Source organism: Sciurus carolinensis, chromosome 10 (assembly GCF_902686445.1).
Source record: "Sciurus carolinensis chromosome 10, mSciCar1.2, whole genome shotgun sequence".
Lineage (NCBI taxonomy): Eukaryota > Metazoa > Chordata > Mammalia > Rodentia > Sciuridae > Sciurus > Sciurus carolinensis.
The window spans coordinates 68,351,143-68,373,059 of NC_062222.1; the positions used below are offsets into that span (position 1 = coordinate 68,351,143).

General features: G+C 38.5%; 2 protein-coding genes across 2 annotated transcripts in view; both read left to right on the forward strand.

The window, feature by feature from the left end:
• LOC124994225 (broad substrate specificity ATP-binding cassette transporter ABCG2-like) overlaps positions 1 to 21,917 on the forward strand; it is a 228,086-nt gene that overhangs the window by 173,133 nt on the left and 33,036 nt on the right. The gene's annotated exons all lie outside the window — the stretch shown is intronic.
• On the forward strand, positions 13,034 to 13,425 carry LOC124995009 (V-type proton ATPase subunit G 1-like). The gene has a single exon (XM_047567396.1). The coding sequence runs from the start codon at positions 13,072 to 13,074 to the stop codon at positions 13,423 to 13,425; it is 354 nt and encodes a 117-aa protein (XP_047423352.1). The 5' UTR covers positions 13,034 to 13,071.

Sequence of the window (21,917 nt, forward strand, 5' to 3'; positions counted from 1 at the left end):
ACAAGGACAGCACAGAGCTGGGTATAGGTTGGTAACCCAAAATAAATACGGGAAGCAGAAGTTCTTCCATTCAGTACCTCCACACACAAGGTATGAGATTTTGGCTGTAGCAAAGATCCCTCCATTTAGCTAAAGAATAACTAGCACATTAAAACACATGCACAAAGAAAACTATTTTATAAATTCGATGAAAAATAAAGAGAAAAATTCTTTGATTCTCTTCTTTTAGCCCTGTTTGGGGTGAGGGTATGATTCTATGTATTATGTCTCTTTATATGTTCATTTTATTGATTGATTTTACCTTTAAAAAGAATGTGTTTTTTTCATTTTAAAGGTTGTACATTTTTATTAAATCAACTGTAAAAAGATTACACTAAAATAGGAGAAAAAAAGATATTCCTTTATTACCCACAACAAGTATTTCATTATTTTCATCCAACTATTTCCTACATATAAGTTTTTGGTACATGTTTGGTTTTATTTATTTACTTCTTTATGTGTGTACAAGGGATAAATCTAGGTTGAAATCCCTCCATTACTGAGCTTTATTCCCAGTACTCTGATTGCTTTTTACTAATATAATTCCAAAAGGCTACATACAACCTATTATCCTGTTTCTGTTATTTATGCCTTATCTCAATTTTACATTTCTTTTCTCCTTTTTAAGTACATATATCCCTTCTTTGTATGGCTTTCAGAGAATGCTGATACCACAACAGTCATTAAAAGCCAGCTAAGAAACACTTATCCTAATTTTGGTTTAAAATGAAACATGAATAAAATGTATTTCTATATGGGTCTTCAAGAGTCTTTAAATTGACAGAAGGAATCCAAAAGAATAACTTCACCATAATGTTTGGGCGCATCATGGATACATACTTAAAGTTCTTCAACTGTCTACAATATAGTATTTTCAGTATTCTGAAACATGTACTGTGAAAATTGTTATGTTCCCTTCTTGCCTAAAACTTTACTAAATGGAACAAAGAATTAACAATAATTGTCAGGGTCAACAACATGATCCTGTGGGTGTTGTTTGTAAACCACAGATAGAAGAGTTTCTCCATGCAGGTGCCACTCTCTGAGGGTAGAGGCAGGGGGTGAATGCTGGGATGGCGGTGCTCGCTCCCAGAGCCTGGTAACCAGCCCTTCTCCTGAATCAATACTGTCATCTTATAGGGTTTCCACAGCCTCAAAATGTTGCACAGAAGCAATTATTTCAACAGTGTGAAGACATTTAACCATCCACAGGAATACCCTCCACCCGCTTAGACTCAGTTCCTGATTTGTTTGACCCTGGGCACAACCATCTAATTTATTCAAAACTCAATGACCAGAAACGGCCTATTGCCCTTGGGATGGGAGAAGTGTGAGAGAAAAACCTAGGTGACAGAGTCCCCACTGCTCAAGGGGCAAGGATAGCAGCAGTGCCAAACCCATCCAAGTCACATGAGGACCACATGAAGTACACACTGATAGCAGAGCGAACTGCTTCTGTTCATTTGGAAAATGCGCCAGACCAGAGGCAGGGGTTTGGGTCCCTGTGTGGTCAGGGACAGTCTTCTCTATGACAGGGACTCCAAGGGAAGGTGAAGATCCCCTACAATGCGCGCCCAGTGCTCAGGGGCTTATCAAGGTCTGTCAGGCGGAGCCACGCCTTTTGCCTTCTGTCCCCGCCCTGGCCCAGGGAGGCCGTCCTCTAGGAGAGCAAACCCCGGAATTTTGGCCCTGAAGCCTGAGTCCCTTGTACACAAGTCAGGTCCACCCGACTCCTCGCCTTCCAGCTCGTCGCCTGCAGCCCTGAGCAGGGCCACTCGCACCTTCTCAGGCGGCCGCCCGCGGTAAGTATCCAGCCTCAGGGCAGCGGCGCGGTAGGGCGTCCCAGTCCCTGGAGGGGCTCTGCTGCTGCTGCAGGCAGTGTGCTGGGTCGCAGCCCGCGTCCCCAGAGCGCAGGAGGGAAGGGGAAGCGCTCAGTCCTCCCATCTGGAGGGAGGGGCGGAAAGGAGCAGGGCGGGAGAATGCCAAAGGAGCCGAGGAAGGTGCTTCTGGATCTCCATAGCAGGACGAATGCTTGGTGTCCTAGTGGAGTGGAAGCTGCTGCTTCAGGGCATGTTTGGAAGATCAAGCTGACTCCTTTCGACCTCCATATCCAGGCTTTAAACCATGGGTTTTAATGCTCTGCCTCTGAGCACATGCCTCCCGAGACTAGTGGCCTTGGTCACATGAACTTCTAGTAAGTGAGCAAATTTGTGTGACAGGAAAGGTGGGTGGGTATTAGTGGCACTTTTTGTTAGACAAGAGCATACTGCTCAAATGAGATGACTGAGTTTGAACCTTTGGCAATTTGATTTTGAGAGTAGGAAATAAAAACTGTCCATTCAGAATGTTTTTTTCAGAAAAGGATGGGTGATGCAACTGATTCTGGGTTTGGTGGGGAGTTACTCACAGATGGGTTAAGATAAAACTCTTGCCTGTCCCCAAATGTGTGATAATAAGGAGAGTTAATATTGATGGATGAAATGGGAGTTACTGCTGGTGGAAGAAATACTTGTTAGCATTAGTATTTTGGAGGAATTGGCCAAACTATTCTTTTTCTTCTTCCCAGGACATAAAATTTGCTCACAAGTTTGGGTAGCATACTACAGACTTCTTGATCTCTGTTTTAGAATTTTTCTGTGGATATTTTAGTTTTAGTAGTGAATTTTAAAAATTAACCAACTATGTACAAGTTTTATCTCCAGAAAGAGTTTCCTGAGAGCCCAAGGGCTCAAGAACAAATAACACTGCCTTCTCCTTTGCTCTTGAAGAATTTCACAAGGAGGGATGTCTCACCAGGATGCCAAAGGCAACACTGAAGGAAAAAGTAGAAAAGTAACACTACTTAAGGATTTTATAAGCCATTTTATCTATATTCTGGGTGATAATGATAATATAATAAAATGCAGTTTACAATGAAAAAAAAAATACTGAAAACATTCAAATAATGCAAAAATACAAACCAAAAAACTAGATTGCCAATCCATCAGTTTAAAAAAGTGTATGTATAACAAGACTATAATATATATACATATATGTATATTTACACACACATATATACACACACAATTATATGTATATAATTTTGTTCTAATATTAGAATTGTAAATGCTCACTCCTTTTTCAGAAAAAAATACAGATTGGTAGTAACAAACATTTATTGGGCATAATTGTTCCAGGGCCCTGAGTATTATTTAGGAGTTCCTTTAGGGAATACATTATTTTCCATACAATATATTAAAATATATACACATGTGTGCAAACACTATTACTGCATTTATTGTCTTTAGGTATCCACAAAGCATTTGAAGTAAGCATAAGAAAGGTAAATCTAAAGTAAAAGACCACCCAGAGTGTAAAATTACCCTCACCTTGTACATTGGAATGGACACAGGTGACCTGAAAGACCCTCAGCACTTTAAAAAGTTGTATCCTGGAGACCATTTAGAAAGGGAATTATCAGTCATTTCCTCTGAAACTGGCTCTTTAGAGAAGCTTTACTTGGCATTTACTTTGTTTTCTTATTTTTTTTAATTTAAAAATTTTAATTTTTCTGTATTTTTGGTGTATTTTAAATAATGCCATCCCATTTATTAACTCTTGGCATTATTTCCTGAGCTTCACAAGTCCTATTGAGAAAGTCACTGTTTATATTTATATTGCTGTAGTGTTTACCTATTTTCTCCTAGATGTTGCCCAGTTTCTGGTCTAATTCCTAGATTTTTGATCTATGTTGAGTTGATTTTCCTGTGGGGTGACAAATAAGGGTCTAGTTTCATTCTTCTATATATAGGTAATTGGTTTTCCTAGCACTATTTATTTAAAAAAGCTGTCTTTTCTTGCATGTATGTTTTTGGTACCTTTGTCAAAGAGGATCAGGTTACTGTATCTGAGTGGGTTTGTCTATGTGTCTTCTATCTGTACCATTGGTCTATGTGTCTGTTTTTATGACAATTATTTTTGAGGGAAATGTGTGCGGTGTTACACGGGGATGCAGAGGAGGTTGAGAATGGCAATGGAGAGCACCCTCAGTGCTGTCCGTAATACATGCGGTTATGAATGCTCCGAGTGCTGTTCCTGAGGAGCTCTTACCCTAAGAGTGACAGGACATACTTGGACACTAAGATCCTGTGATTACAAATGCTACTCTTGATGGCTGGGTGTTATTTGGAGAGAAACCTAGATTTTATAGAGGAATAGGAGGGCCTTCTGTTTGTTTATTTATTAATTTTCATTTTACTGTTACTGTTAGCTTTATTTTTTAAGTAGTAGTAGATTCCATAACAATAAAAACTCTAGTAAAGTAAAAATGTAACCAGCAGCAGCAGCATTTACCATTGCTATTGAATTTTATGTTCTGTACATAACTTTACATGACATATTTTTATGATCAGCAGCATTGTACTTTGTTTATGCAAGCATCACCCCAAACATAGGAGTAGTGCATTTGCTAGAACATAATGACAACTGCCATGTCACTGAGCAACAGGGATTTTCCAGCTATGCTGTAATTCTATGGGATCATCATAGAAGCAGTTTATTGTCGACCAAAATGTCTTTAGGCTACACATGACTGTGGTTTTTATATTCAATATCACACTGTTGATTGATCCTGTTGGTGAGTTGAATTAGGTTGTTGTGGATTTTATTTTGCTAGATCTGTTCATTTCTAACAGAGGAATATTGAATTCTCCCACCATGGTTACAAATTCATCTTTTTCTCCCTATAGTTGTTTTAGTTTTTGCCTCACATAGTTTCATAATCTGGCACATTTTATGCATGTTAAGGTTGTTATATTGTCTTGATGAGCTAACCATTTCATTTTAAGATAATACTCCTTTTATCCTTGATAACTTTAAAGTCTGCTGTGCCTATAATAAACATGGCTACTCCTGCTATGATGTGATTATGTAGGCTTGGCATATTTTTCCTCTATACATTTAATTTTAACCCCTAAGGGTGATCTTTTTCTTTTTCTTTTTTCTTTTTTTGTATTGCAGATTGAACCCAGGGTCACTTTGCCACTCAACTACAACTCCAGTACTTTTTATTTTTTATTTTGAGATAAGGTCCCAAAGTTTCAGAGGCTGCCCTTGAAATTGTGATTTTCCCACCTCAGCCTCCAAATCACTGTGATTACAGGCATGCACTACCACACCTGGTCATGTGCATCTTTGTATTTATAGTAACTTCATATGGGCATATGGGGATCCTCTCTGCCACATCCTGCATGGAGGAGAAAAGGGTTAACTGCCGGAAGAGGATGTTGGCGGTTTTTCTATTACCCAAAAACCTAATCTACTCAATAAACACACAAGAACCGATACTCTTTTTATTAGAGAGGAGGGGTTGTGATGGGTCTGCCCATATCAGCTGTGGCCTCTTACAACAACATGGAGTTGCCCAACTTTCCTTTATTTATAATACACAGGTAAAGGGGGTAAGGACCAGGAGGAGCTTCTTCTGTGATGGACAGGATGGAGTGGAGTTAGGGAAGCCATTCTCTTAGGGGGAAAATTCCAGAAGGAGACAGGGAACCACTCCTACCATGTGCTTCCCGGCAGTTCCTAGAAGCCAGGCCTCTGCGTTGCATGGCTCAACCTAGTTTGATTCTGCTAAATAAGGATGACTTCCCACATGGGCAGTCTGTAGTTTGGTCTTGTTGTACCTGTCTGATCTTGTATGTATTTAGTTTATCTACTAGAAATCTTAGTATATTAATCACCTTTAAAACTTGATATGGTAATTCTAACATCCCTGCTATCTTTGATTTTGATAACTACCTTGTCAATTAAAATATGTTTTTTGTCAATTGGAAAGTTTTAAATTTTTTCTAGCTCAAAATGACATAGCAGGTAAAAGGAATTATTATATATATGCTTTTATTATTGGGGGTAAAGCGTGTGGGAACATCAAGTTGTTTTAGTCCATTTGTGCTACTATAATAAAAATGACAAAATGGAGGATTTATAAATAGAAATGTATTGCTAACCGTTCTGGAGTCTTGTAAATCCAAGACAAAGAGCCAGCAGATTTGGCATGTGGTGAGGTCTCCTTACGGATAGCCCCGGCTATGTGTTCTTACAGGGTGGAAGGGACAAGAAGCTATCTTGGAATGCTTCCAATGGCACTATTCCCATTCATTAGGGAATCCCCATCTCTTAATGCTATTGAACTGGGCATTAGATTTCAACGTTTTAAACTTCTGAGGGACACAAACATTCAGACACTAGTAGAACTGTCCTATAGTTCTGTGATGGTTAACAGACTCTTAGTGGGCCTGGGACTTTGTAGTGTAAATGTCGCAAATGTGTCTCAAGTTTTTTCTTCCCTCTAAGAAAACTTCCTGTTCTGTAAATGTCTGTCATTAGTTTTAAAAATGTGTGTGTGTGTATATACGTATATAAATATATAAATATGTGACCCACAGAAATTGAACATATGTATAGTATTTGGTGTGAGATTTCCTTACACATCTATAATGTGTAATTATCAGATGAGGGTAATCATTTTATCTGTCAACTTAGACATTATACTGACAGTTTTTGAAATGAGTTTGGTAGCAGTTGAAGACAGCATCAGGAGAAGGAGTAGATTGTGTTAAGTATAAACCATATACAGTGGGATGAGAAGTTAAGATTGAAATGTTTAATGGAAATTAAAGAGCCTGCTTGGCCTTCCTACCTGCATCTATGGGGATGTATAGACCTGTAAAACCTTATCTGTTCTTTCAAATAATCAAAGCTGAGTTCAACTCAGAGTGGGAAGAAAAAGTGATAGTCTAGATGATTTTGGTCTCATAACATTTTTTCCTTTCCAATAAGATATAATTTTATTCAAATACCACATATCTCTCCTAGTTAAAGTATACTTCTGTGGTTATTAAAATAGATTGATATTAATATTAATATATATTCAGAGTTATTCATTCATCATGATCCCACAAACCCCATATTGATAAGTCTCACTCTTCCCATTCACTAGGAGACCAAGAAGAGTGGATATCTAATTCTGAGCTACACAGTTAACTTATGGAGGTAAAATATTCAGTGAATCATATTCAAAGTTACAAGTGCACTAGATGTTTAAGCCAGGAGTGCATGGTAAGAATGGAGATAAATTGCTCTTTTGTCTCTGCTCCCTTCCTGGTCTGAAAATAAGTTTATTTTCACAGGAAAGGAATGAAGTCATGGTTTGGTCAGAGACCCTGGTGAACCAGGGTTCCTGGCCTTTATGAATAACTAGCTCAATCCCTTAGGTTTCTGATTGAAAAGGACTTGCTGCTATTAAAGCAGGGTCTGGTTGGAATTTAGATCTCAAGCCCAGCTAGCATTAGGTAATCCACTTTAATTTAGCCAGAGGAAGATAAAGAAGTTTCTAGAAAGGAACAGATCTTGTGATCTCCACTGAAGCCACTAGAGGTAAGAGTCTTAGAAAGAGGAAGGACTTCCTGCCTGACTGAGAGGTGCCAACTTCATCTGCCCTCTCACAGAAAGTCTCAACGGATGCCAGTAGGGTGTGGTCAGCTTGGGGAAGAGAGGAGACAAAGGTTGAGGACTTCCTGTCTGCCAGTGTCATCCTCCTGACTCCCTCAGACACTCTGTCCCCGCAAGTCTTCTTACCTTCTCCTCTTGTTTGAATTCACAGGAGCTTCTCAATAGGGTCCCCTTAAAATTTACATGAGTTTTTCTCTAGTTTCCATGGGACATAAAGTCAATCATTACTGTGTATTGTATTCTTTTTATTCCCCAAATTGTTCATGGGCTGGGTTGAGGCAGGGCAGTGGGATGGTTTGGAACAAGTTAAGACCATAAAGAACCCTTGCAAATCTTCTGTTTGGTTGTGCCCTTGCTGTGGGAATGAGGTCCCCTTCCTCCTGAAGTTCTGTGCCTTCCCCACCTGTACCCCCATTTTTCTTGTGGTACAGGAGAGAGTGCTGTAGGTGGTGCATTCTTGGTGTGTTGTGTCTGATCAACCTGGTGCTGTTTCTGGTCTTGGAGTTCCTGAGTGTTGCTGCATTGGGGCAGCACATGCAGAGATAAAGAAGTCTTCCAAGATCCTCTAACAGAGGAGGGGTTCAGAACAGTGTCCCCATGCTGGTATTGGGTTGTTATAGTCTTCTCTTATATGAGCTCCTTGCTCCACTCCTACTCCTGATAAAAGTGGTCCTTTTAAACATAGTTAAATCATGCCATTCCTTCAGAACTTTATGTTACCTCTCCATCTCATTCCTAGGCCGAGTCAGATTCCTTATGTCTGTCTTCTTGCCCTCCCTCCCAGTTCAGGTCCTCTGGCCTCTTTGCTGGCTCCTTAGACTAGTGCTTAGACAAGGAATGTGCCTCCAGAAGACCACCCTCATTGGCTTTTCAACAGCCTCATTGTTGAGCTCTTTCCTGACCTTCTGTCCCACCTCAGCCTCCTCTGTATGTGTGTATAGTGGTTTGTATCACCATGTCTAATTTGAATTCTTAATTTTAATTTTTTAAAAAAATATCAGATTATTTGGGGATAATCTCTCTGTTCCCGAACACATTAGTGGTTTTAATGTGAATGTTTGATAATTCCAGTCTGGATTACCTGCGGGACCTCTTTTATGTTCTGTTTTATGAAACTTTAGCTCCTATATTCTGGCATGCCTGGTAATTTCAGATTTTAGATTGAAAATTTGAATGATGATATCTTGTTTTATTTTGTTACCAGAGAATGAAACCAGGATGCTTAACCAGTGAGTCACATCTACACCTTCTTTTCTTTATTTTTTAATTTTGAGACAGGATCTTGCTATGTTGTATAGGACTTCATTATGTTGCTGAGGATGGCTTTGAACTTATGATTCTCCTGAGTCTCCTGAGTTACTGGGATTACAGGCATGTGTCACCGTGTCTGGCTGATGATATCTTTTTTGAGAGTAGATTTAACTTTCTTCTAGCAAAGTCTGAGCAAATGACCTTGCTTGAGCAGAGAATGGTCTCTTTTTGGTTTCCTGTATTCCCAGCCCATGTTTCTGGGATCTCTAAATCTTGGGTTTCTAGGGATCCTCACCTTTGCTGGCTCACAACTGCAAATTTTACCTCACTGACTGAAAAACTGCTGAGATATTTGCTCAGATATATTAGGGGCTTCTGGCAACTTCTTTCTGCCTAGATCCCAAGTATTTCCCTATGTGTATTAAGCTTGCATTTGCAAATACCTGGAGAGGAAAGGCATGGGGTGCTGGGATTGCCCAGTGCTGCTCCCTTCTTGCTGGGAGTCCCAGTGGCTTTGTTGCTCTCATCAGAGAACTTTTCACACATTGCTTCTCATGTTCTGTCTGCTTCTATGGTTGTTCTCAGGGATGATCAGTTTGGAGTAGCTATTCTACCATAGGCAGAGAAAAACTGCTTCACTGATGACTTTGGCTTTAAAACAGGAAAACTAGAATTATTGCATTTAGAATTTTAACCCTATTTAATAAACTCAGTGCAGCACCAGGTCTTACTCTAATTAAATCCTTTTTAAGGGATCTTTTTGACTTCTTTAATGAAATATTTCTAACTTCATTCATTAATATTTATCTTTGCTTTAAAGCCTTGTACTGCTTAAATATTGGATTGATTTAGTTCATCAGTTTCATATATTTGTTCATTAAAGAAATAATGTCAGTGCAAACAATGAAAGTTGACATTTACCTTCTTAACTGATTGAAGGTGCACAACAACCAGAGTTGTATAATTCCAACTATTAATTCTTAGAAATCTCTCCTGCCCTTGCCTGCTAGGCTAAGCTTCTTATGGTAGTAACAATATTATAAACTCCAAAGTTAAAAAAAATACAGGAACTACATCATGATCCTGTAGACTGTCCCTGAACTGAAGTTGTATCATGGTATGATTTTCAAGCCAGACAAGACTAGCAATCATCTGCTCATTATCTTCCTTCCCAGCTTTTGAATAATTTTCATAGTATTTACCTATTAGGATCCCCGTAACTTGGGAATATGACATCTAATTGGAGTGCAGGTATTCTAATTAGCATCTGCCTGGTTACAGGTTCTAGGGTTGTTCTTATCACAGGGATGTGGATTGTTCTTTAGAAAAGAACCTACTCACTGCAGCACAGTTTAAAAGAAGTTTGGTTTAAATGTGTTGTTATCAAGTTTACCTGGAATATCAACTTACTGTTGCTTTTCCCTCTACAGAAAGACAGAACTCTCCATATGTCTTCCGATAACAATGTGGGTTTAATGTCCCACATGACCCAAAGAAACTCTGAAAGCCTCCGTGGGACAGCCTCCACTGACCAGAAAGGGCCCGTGTTAAGTTTTCACAACATTGGTTATCATGTGAAAGAGAAGAAATACTTTCCATGGGATTATATAAAAATTGAGAAAAAGATACTATCGCCTATCAGGTATGTACATGAACTTTTTAAAGGACCCCTTTATTGAATTACAGTGAACTTCCAGGTTTTAGCTATTTCCATAAACTGCTATGAATATTTGTGTTCAAGACTTTGTACAAATATATTGACAAATGCTTTCATTTATTTTGGATATACTAGGACTGAAATGGTTGAACACTTGTTAAGTGTTATGTTTAGCTAAGAAAGGAAGTGAACTGACAAACCATTCCTAAAGGTGATTAGACTGTGTGCATCAACCTTTGTTTGAGAAACTGAACAATTAATGTGCCATTTATTTTTTTGTGAGTTATTACTGTGTTTTGGTCAAAAGAGGCCTGATAGTACATTTAATTGCTTTTTGATTTTGGGTATATAAAATTGAACTCTTATTTTTCTAAAGTGTGAAATAGGATGTGTTTCTATTTTACTACTTGAAAGTACTTTCTAAGATAAATGGGTTTTAGGTACTTGTGCACTTTATGTCCTTTATGTTCTATAAGCAAGGAAGTTGAAATGACATTGTGAAACTACTTTTCTTTGTATATTGTGAAACTACTTTTCTTTTCAATACACCTCCTTTAAATGAATGGTCTATTTATAGTTGTTCACAGTTTATAACAATTTACTTAATATTTGCTCTAACAAAGACATAGAACATATTTAAATATAGGATCCCTTCAAGTTAATTGGAACTTTGTACTTTTTAAAAGACCTAAACATTATGATTTTATTTTTATTCTCTTCATGCAGCAACAAATTCAGAATTCAAAGTACAATTTTGAAGTGGGACCCAGAGCAGGAGGGAGATGAGGGTTTCTATGTAACCCACCACTACCACATACCTCCATGAGTTCACAGATGCTGGCCATTAAGGGTGTCAGTACTTTTCTGATATTTGTGAGCCTCTGCTTCCCATCTATGGTGTCAGGATGTGAATTTGGCTTTGGTCAGATCCCATAGCCTATGAATTCTATTTGTGTAATAAGGGAAATAATTATTCCTAGTCAAGACAAGAACTTTCTCCTGGCTCCTCAAGGCTGGGGAGTGGTTATAAAAGAGTGCTTTGGTTGCAGACTTATGAAAGTAGAAATTTTGTTCTGTTTTCTTGATATTTTTCATGTGACTCCACACTTTTCTGTTAGTGCCAGTCAACTTCAGAGATCAAGGAAGTGACAAGATAGCATGGAAAATGTTGAGGCATGAGTGGGAGAGAAATGGTGAGGATCTGAGGGCTGATGGGGCTGAGGCCAGGACTGCTGTGCAGGATTGGAACTCTGTCCACACAGCAACACTTGCTGTCTTGCCTACTTCTCATCTCTCTTGTGTTGGTAAAGAAATCCTGACAAGGAGAATATGGAGAGGAATGGTGGATGGAAGGCTTTGATCTTTTGCTACATGATTAGATAGACTTGACTTATGAAAAGCTGAGAAGTCTTTTGTGAAACACAATAATTTTAAAAATATTCGTCAGTACAGATTTTGTGATGAAAGAGGTAGAAGGTACCCTGATTTGAATATGTGCAGGTTGAAGAGATGATCAAGTGCTCACTCTTTGAGGGTTAATTTACCTCACTTATCCTTTCCAGCTAATCAACTAGGAACTTGGTACACTAAGATGGAGATTCACTAATTCAAAAAATTTTGAGTGCCTACTAGGTGCCTGATGTTGTGCAAGATGCTAGTGATGGAGCTATGCCTCTGTTCTTGGAAACCTTTTAGTCTAATAGAAGATTCAGAGAACTAGAGCAGTTTACCTGCATTGTTCTGCTCTGATCAATTGAAGGATTCAAAGGCAGAACAGAAGCCCCTCACCCTGAATTGGAGGACTGGGTGCATGGAGATTGAGAATGTGAAAACTGCAGGTGCATGTGTGTAGGGAGGAGAGGACTTTACCTCCTTTGACCATAAACAAAACAAGCCCAAAGGGTGGACCCTCATCTTGTAAAGTGTGATAGATCCAACAGGAATCCTTTAGGTGCCTTTCACGTGTATACTCAGTATTTGGGATTCAGTGTGCTGTGTGTAATGGGGAAGAGCAGGAGGGAGAAGTGGTAATAGTAAGACACAGTCTTGTTGGCAAGGGTTTCCAGTATGAGGAGGGAGGACCTCTGTAGGCACATGCTTTAAAGCAGAAAAGAGCGGGCGTGGCTTGTGAGGGGCTAGAGAAGGGTGGAGGTTAAGGTGGGGAGACCACGGAATGGTGGACCATAGTTGATAGACTTAACTGTCTTTGTGGCACGAAAGTAGCTCTAGACTCTAGTTAAACCAATGAGCATGGCTATGTCCAATCACAGTGTTTATGAAAATAGAAAATAAATGACCAGCCAAAGGGTGTAGATCCCTGAACTAGAATGTGTACTCCATGGGACTAGGAGTTTGTTTTTCCATTTGTTTATTCACTTGATTTGTTCTCAGCCCCTATCCGGTGTTCTAGAGGAGTATCTTGTACATACACAGTAGACACATCATAACTGTGCTACCTGAATGGATGTGAAATTAGCCACTGACCCACATTTGGAACTGTGGCATTTCAGACTGCACTACTGTTTTCTAGAATGCTAGTGTTTATTGTTAAAGAAGCAAACGGGGGTCAGCTGACCCAGGGGCCGTCGCGGAGTAAGGCCGCTTGCCTGGGCTTCTGAGTCGCCGCAGCCATGGCCAGTCAGTCGCAGGGCATCCAACAGCTGCTGCAGGCCGAGAAGCGGACCACTGAGAAGGTGTCCGAGGCCCGCAAGCGAAAGAACCGGAGGCTGAAACAGGCCAAAGAAGCTCAGGCTGAAATTGAACAGTACCGCCTGCAGAGGGAGAAAGAGTTCAAGGCCAAGGAAGCTGCGGCCCTGGGATCCCATGGCAGCTGCAGCACTGAAGTGGAGAAGGAGACCCAGGAAAAGATGACCATCCTGCAGACCTACTTCCGGCAGAACAGGGATGAAGTCTTGGATAATCTCTTGGCCTTTGTCTGCGACATCCGACCAGAAATCCACGAAAACTACCGCATAAATGGGTAGGATAAGAAAGAAGCCTTATTTTCTGGTTGGCGCTTCAGAACATGAAGTGCCTTGCGGAATACGAAGCTTAGCAGAGCTTGAGTTCTGTTTCTACGAAAGGCATTAAATTATTTCTCTGTTATATAGTAGGTCCCTTTTGGAGAGTAGCAAATCTAGCTTCTTTGTTCGGCCTTAGTTCTTATCCAAAGGTTTCATCTTTTTACCTCATCCTTCTTAGAAATTTAATGAGTATGTGTTATCTGTTTTCCTATGCTTTCTAGATCAAGCAGCGGATGTATTAATACTGACTTTTTCTTCCTTAGATCTAGTAGAAAAAAAAATTCTTTGAAGAAAGAAAGGGATTAAATATTTTTTTCCCTTATACTTTCTTGAAGGTCAGGGGCTTTATCTATGAAAAAGTAGTAAATAGTTATTTGTAACTTGTCTGAAGCTGCAGCCAGCCTTAAAATCATTCATTCTGACTAAGGGTTAGAACAATGAATAGTAATGTACTTGTTTGGGCTGCTGTTAGTTTATTTTAATCAAAATTACTAGATGATAGGACTCAAGAACTTGTTACATGTTATTATTTGGTGTACTGATAATCATTTAAAAGTAAAGACTTTGCCATACAAAAAAAAAAAAAGAAGAAGCAAACAGGGTAATGCACTGCTTTGCATTAACACATTCACATTGAGTTTCTGATTGAATCGTTCAGAATGACTTGGTCTTTCCTTGAGTATGTATCTTAAAAACCTGGAAAGTTTTCCAGGCCGTGAAGACTTAGGGAATCACAAGACTTTTCCTGGTAATTTTAGAAGCAGTTGCTTGGTAGATATTAATAAAGAAGATGTATTAAGAACTACAGATGGATGCACTTTGAGAGTTTACACAAGCATTTTGAATTTGGGGAGTTGCTAATGATAGAACTCAAGACTTCATGCATGCTAAACACCCACTCTAGCACTGACCTACACCCCTAGACATACCCAGTCATTAGTACGGGAGAGGAAGGTTATCAAAAGAGTAAAAATCTTCTGTCACAGCTAGCTCCTTGTTTTCCACACTCCCATTATATTAGTCCAGTAATTTGGTGAGTTTCCATTGTTATTGGAAAGGGCCCTTAGCAGCACTAGTATTATTGTGACAGATCAGATGCCACAGGTGGTGAATACCCAGGTCTTCGTGGATGTGAGCGTTCTGGGTCAGCAGTCATAGGATCGATATCCCTGGGAATCAGTATGTATGTACACACGGCTGTTGGTTTTGACTTGAGCCTGGACTAGATACTGATTCCACCGTGCAACACATCGTGACATGCCTAGCAAATCTAAAGAGAGACTGGCCTAGACACCAGAGTCCTGAATGGGTGATGTCGGACAGCTGTGTTTACTCCTGTGCACCTGCAGTGACCCTGCCCTTAGTTCTGCTTCCTCCACTTGATTCTTCTTACTAGTTTCACTTCTAAATTCTAGGACAAAATTCAACCTATTTGGCTTCATCTTGGGTGGTAGCACAGTGAACACTGCTATAACCACCCCCTTCTGCTCTATCTGAATGTTCACTACCTCATCTATACACTTAGTTTAATTGAAGCGGACTTGCATCTGTTCTCTGCCTGTGCATCCTGAAAGGATATCCATGCTAAAGGGACATCTCACAATTCTAACTGAGCATTTTCTGGTCCACGAATCAGACACTTAGCAAAGCAGTAAATCATCTATCCTGGGGTGTGGTTTGCTTTTTTAATTGGTAAGTTTTTCTCTAATGTGAAGAACAGGTGATGGTTTCTTTTTACTTTTTTTATTTTCACAGACTGCATTTTGATTCATTGTACACAAATGGAGTACAACCTTTCATTTCTATGGTTATACACGCTGTAGATTCACACCATTTATGTAATCATACATGTAAATAGGGTAATGATTCGGTTTCTTTTACTCTGGAGTGCTTTATTCCAGTCTTTGATTTCTACATAAGATGTGTGGATTTTTGTTCTGATTCGATTTTTAAACGTAAGAACACTACTACTGATAGTCTACAAGTCAGGGGTTCATTAACTGTGTGTAACTTGACTGGGAAGCAGGTGAGGGGAATTGAAGAGGCTGATCATCAAACATTATTCAGAAGCTGCTTTAAGAGGAGAAAGAGTAATACAGATGATTCATGAGAATTTTCTACTTACGTTGTGGTCTGTGAACATGGAATGTGTCATTTCCCAACAGGGGTTAGTGGTTTCCAGAATAAATTAAAGGAATTTTCAGGAATCTGAGGCATTTTTCTTATGGGTTCTGACTAGTGATTGATATCCTGCTATAATAGACTACTGTAATCAATGATTCTTTTAAGATTTGGTGCTTGTTATCTGTCAGCAATTTCATCAGTCTTCACTGAACATATTCAATGCAGACCCTAAATTTATAGAACTCTTTAAAAACTGAAATAATAAATCAGTACATTTTTGTATTTGCAGTGGGATCATGAAACCTGGCCTTAATGCCATCATGGGACTCTCAGATTCAGACAAATCTCTGTGAGTACAAAAGGAAGCCTAAGTAATCTTTTTGTTGCAGTTTCAGTATCCTTTTAAAAATCACATGCATTTGCTATGCATACCCTGGCTGGTCCTAGGTCCTACAGATAACTTACATTTGGACTTATGGTTTTATCCCTAAGACCAAGAAGTTATATTAAATTCAGCTTTACTAACATGGCATGATAAATTGATCAGCATAAAGCAGCTGGCCATGTTATGAGATAATGAGGAAGGAAGAGAATGAATAATATTAAAAGTGAAGAGAAGGAGCTGAAGGTCTCAGTGAGGACATGCATCAGAGATAAAGAAGCCTATTTCCTGGGTTGGGACCTATCAAGGTGAGGATCATTTGGGAGATTTATATTGGAGAAGCCAGTGATACCTTGCTTTAATATTTTTGTACTTTCTTACAGCACATGATTAAAAGAAAAGTCAGAATATGTATGTGTACCTGGGTGTGTGTACACACACACACACACATACACACACACACACACACACAAATATTAAACTATAGAATTTTTGACTAGTTCATTGTCTAACTTGAACAGAATTTAGATTCATAGTAGGTGAGAGATGTGGCATTTTTAGGAAAGAAAAATCTCATAGCACATATGTCCTTTTACAGGTTGCTAGAAATCTTAGCTGCAAGGAAAGATCCAAGTGGTTTATCTGGAAATGTTTGGGTACATGAAGTACCTGAGGATGCCGATTTCCCACATAGTTTAGGATATGTGCCGCGTGTGAGTATTACAGGGTTCCCCCTATTTTTGTGTGGGCAAGAGCCTTGGCTTGTAGGTTAGCATGCTTCCAATTGAATGCTCAAGGAAACAATTTTTTTATACCATATATACAATCTCCCATAAGATTGAGGGAGGAGTTAAAAGGAGAGGCAGAAACAATCTGGAATATGGACCTGTAAGTAGTGGTATTAGTTCTAGCTTTTGTATCATTTCTGAAATGGTCTACTGCTGTTCTTTTTTCCCTTCATTCTCCTCTCTTCTCTTAGAAGATGCTTTTGGCATGTCTCACACAAGCAACCTGAAATGGTCTAAAAGTTATTATAGTCACCTCTGCTCCACCTGGGTATGCAAATGGAGAATGAAAATGATGCCCTTGGGCTCTGAAGCTGTGTGTGGAGTCACTGACATTTTTAGAGTTGGAAGTTCACCTTAGCAGACATTTTCCTTGTGTTTGTTATGCTTGTGCATTAAGTGACATACACTGACGTGATGTCTTAGAAAAGACTCAGTGTTTCACATTGAAATTTAACTTCCTTCAGGATGATGTCGTGATGGACAGCCTGACGGTGAGAGAAAACCTACAGTTCTCAGCGGCTCTTCAGCTTCCATCAACTATGACAGAACAGGGAAAAAATCAGAGGATTGATGAGGTCATTGAAGAGTTAGGTCTGGTTAAAGCAGCAGATTCCAAGGTAAGGTGAAAAATCCTGACAGAGTCATAACCAGGAGAGAGGACCTCCCTGTGTGGACAGTGTGTCCTTAATCAGAAGTTTCCAAAGGTGGCAACAGTGACTGCTTTCTGTAATGATGAGAACAGAGGCTAGGTTCCTACTATGAAGAGGGAAATTGAGGGAGAAACCATCTTGCCTGTGGTCTGGGGATGGAGTGTGGTCTGTGTTCAAAGTCATTTGTTGTCTTCGCTCTAACTTTTCTTCTTCCTGCTCATCTTTTTCCTTTTATTAGCTGCTCCTTGTCTCCCTCCAGGGACATTTTTGCCTGGTTTTTTTGAGGTATATTTCTGGATTTGATAAATGACAATATGCCAAGGATTATTATTTTTACTGGTTCATTTTAGTTATACTTGTTATTAGGATTCATTTTGATATAATTATTAGAGTGTGGAAGATAGTTTATTCTAATTCAGTGCCCAGTGCTGCCCATTTCCCTCCTCTCTGCCATGCCCTGCTTCTCTTCCCTCTACTTTACTGCTATTTACTTATTTCATCTATTTACCTATGGGTTTTTCAAAAATTAATGTCTTGTGGATATATATGATGGTGAGATTCACTGTGGCATATTCACATATGCAGATATGAAACTTATGTCAGATTCTTTCCACTGTTCTTTCCTTATCTTATCCCTCTTTGCTCCCTTTCATTTCACTTCATCTACTCCACTGAACTCCTCTTCTATTTTTTTTTTTTTACCATCCCTTATTTTGGATTAGTTTCCACATATTGGAGAAAACATTTAACCTGTGTCTTTTTGGGATTGGATTATTTCACTGAGCATGACAGTCTTAGGTTCCATCCATTTACTGGTAAATGCCACAATATCATACTTCTTTAAGGCTGAGTAATACTCCATTGTTTATATGTACCATATTTTCTTTTTTAAAATAATTTATTTATTTTGATTCATTGTAAACAAATGGGGTACAACTTGTTTTTCTGATTGCGTGTGAAGTAGAATCATACCATTTGTGTAATCATACATGTACATAGGGTAATAATGTTTATCTCAATTTGTTATTTTTCCTTCCTCCCACCCCTCTCACTCCTCTTTTCTCTATACAATCCATCCTTCCTCCATTCTTGCCTTCCTCCCACCCACCATTATGTATCATCATTTACTTATCAGAGAGATTATTCAGCCTTTGGTTTTTTGGGATTAGCTTATCTCACTTAGCATGATATTCTCCAACTTCATCCATTTGCCTGTAAATGCCATAATTTTATTCTTCTTTATGGCTAAGTAATATGTATACCATAGTTTCTTTATCCATTCATCAACTGAAGGACATCTAGGTTGGTTCCACAATCTGGCTATTGTGAATTGAGCAACTATGAACATTGATGTGGCTGCATCACTATTGTATGCAGATTTTAAGTCTTTTGGATATAGGTCAAGGAGTGGGATAACTGGGTCAAATGGTGGTTCCCTTCCAAGTTTTCTAAGGAACCTCCACATTGCTTTCCAGAGTGACTGAACTAATATGCAACCCCACCATCAATGTATGAGTGTACATTTTGCCCACATCCTTGCCAACACCTATTGTTGCCTGTTTTCTTGATAATTGCCACTCTAATTGGGGTAAGATGGAATCTTAGGGTAGTTTTGATGTGCATTTCTCTTATTACTAGAGATGTTGAACATTTTTTCATATATCTGTTGATTGCTTGTATATCTTCTGTGAAGTGTCTGTTCATTTCCTTAGCCCATTTGTTGATTGGATAATTTGTGTTCTTGGTGTAAAGTTTTTTGAGTTCTTTATAGATTCTGGAGATTAGTGCTGTATCTGAAATATGTGTGGCAAAGATTTTCTCCCACTTTGTAGGCTCTCTCTTCACATTGCTGATAGTTTCCTTTACTGAGAAAAAGATTTTTAATTTGAATCTATCCTATTTATTGATTCCTGCTTTTATTTCTTGTGCTTTGGGAGTCATATTAAGGAAGTCTGATCCTAAGCCAACATGATGAAGATTTGGACCAACTTTTTCTTCTATAAGGTGCAGGGTCTCTGGTCTGATTCCAAGGTCCTTGATCCATTTTGAGTTGAGTTTTGTGCAGGGTGAGATATTGGGGTTTAGTTTCATTCTGCTGCATGTGGATTTCCAGTTTTCCCAGCACCATTTATTGAAGAGGCTATCTTTTCTCCATTGTATGTTTTTGGCTCCTTTGTCTAGTATGAGGTGATTGTATTTATCTGGGTTTGTCTCTGTGTCCTCCATTCTGTACCATTGATCTACCTGTCTATTTTAGTGCCAATACCATGCCGTTTTTGTTACTATTGCTCTGTAGTATACTTGAAGTTCTGCTCTTGTGATACCCCCTGCTTCACTCTTCCTGCTAAGGATCGCTTTAGTTACTCTGGGTCTCTTATTTTTCCAAATGAATTTCATGATTGCTTGCTCTATTTCTATGAGGTCATTGGGATTTTAATTGGAATTGCATTGAATTTGTATAACACTTTTGCTAGTATGGCCATTTTGACAATATTAATTCTGCCTATCCAAGAACATGGGAGATCTTTCCATCTTCTAAGGTTTTCTTTAATTTCTTTCTTTAGTGTTCTGTAGTTCTCATTGTAGAGGTCTTTCACCTCTTCTGTTAGATTTATTCCCAAGTATTTTTTTTTTTGAGACTATTGTGAAAGGAGTAGTTTTCCTAAATTCTCTTTCAGAGTATTCATCATTTATGAATAAAAATCCATTAGATTTATGAGCATTGATTTTATATCCTGCTACTTTACTGAATTTATTCATGAGTTTTAGAAGTTTTCTGGTGGAATTTTTCAGCCTCTCTGAATATGGAATCATGTCATCAGCAAATAGGGATAATTTGAGTTCTTTTCCTTTTTGTATCTCTTTAATTTCTTTGTTCTAATTGCTCTGGTTAGAGTTTCAAGGACAATGTTGAATAGAAATGGTGAAAGAGGGCATCCCTGCCTTGTTCCAGTTTTTAGGGGGAATGCTTTCAATTTTCCTCCATTAAGAATGATATTGGCTGTGGACTTAGCATAGATGACCTTTACAATGTTGAGGAATGTTCCCATTATCCCTATTTTTTTCTAGTGTTTTAAGCATGAAGGGGTGCTGTATTTTATCAAATGCTTTTTCTGCATCTATCGAAATAATCATGTGATGCTTAAAAGTCTGTTGATATGGTGAATTACATTTATTGATTTCCGGATGTTGAACCAACTTTGCATATTTTCTTTACCCATTCATCTGTTGAAGGGCACCTAGGTCGATTCCATAGCTTGGCTATTGTGAATTGTGCTGCTATAAACATTAATATGACTGCCTCACTGTAGTGTTCTAATTTTAAATTTTTTAAAAAATATATACTGAAGAATGGGTTAGCTGGTTTATATGGTGGTTCCATTTCAAGTTTTTTCAGGAATCTCCATGCTGCTTTCCAGAGTGGTTGCACTAATTGCAGTTTCACCAACAATGTATGAGTGTACCCATTTCCCCACGTCCTTCTCAATCTTATTGTTATTTGTATTCTTGATAACTGCCATTTCAACTAGATTGAGGTAATCTTAGTGTAGTTTTAATTTGCATTTCCCTAATATATTGAATATTTTTTGTGTATTTGTTGACCATATGCATTTTTTATTTTGAGAAGTGTTTGTTTAATTCTTTTGCCCATTTCTTGATTGGGCTATTTGTTTATTTGGTGTTAAATTTTTGAGCTCATTGTATACTCTGGATATTAATGCCATGAGAAACTGGTGACAAAGATTTTCTCCCATTCTGTATGCTCTCTCTTCACACTCTAATTGTTTCCTTTGCTGGGCAGAAACTTTTTATTTGCTGTCATCCCACTTATTGCTATTTTACTTCATGCACCTTAGGAGTCTTTTTAAGAACATTGGTTCCTGTGCTAAGATGTTGGAGTATTGGGCCTACATCTTCTTCTAACAAGTGTGAGGTTTATGGTCTAATTCCTAGGTCTTTGATAAGCTTTGAGTTGACATTTGTGCAGGGCGGCATTTGTGCATTGCTGAATTTGTTTTTGAGCACTAGAGATAGGAGTCAATTTTCATTTTGCTCCATATGGATTTCCAATTTTGCCAGCACCATTTGTTTAAAAGGCTGTCTTTTTTCCAGTGTATGTTTTTGGCATCTTTATCCAGTATGAGACGACTGTATTTATATGGGTTTGTCTCTGTGTCTTCTATTTTATTCCATCAGTCTTAATGCCTGTTTTGGTGAAAGTACCATGGTAATTTTTATACTACAGCTCTGTGGGATAATTTGAGGTCTGACATTGTGAAGCTTCCTTCTTTACTTTTCTCATTAAGGATTGTTTTGGCTATTCTGTGTCTTTTATTTTTGAAAAGAATTTTATAGTTCTTTTTCTAGTTCTGTGAAGGGCATTGGAAATATGATGGAAATTGCATCAAATATGTATAGCCCTTCTTTTGGAATGCTCATTTGATAATATTAATTCTGCCTATTCAAGAACACAGGAGGTCTTTTTATTTTCTATTGTCATTTTCAATT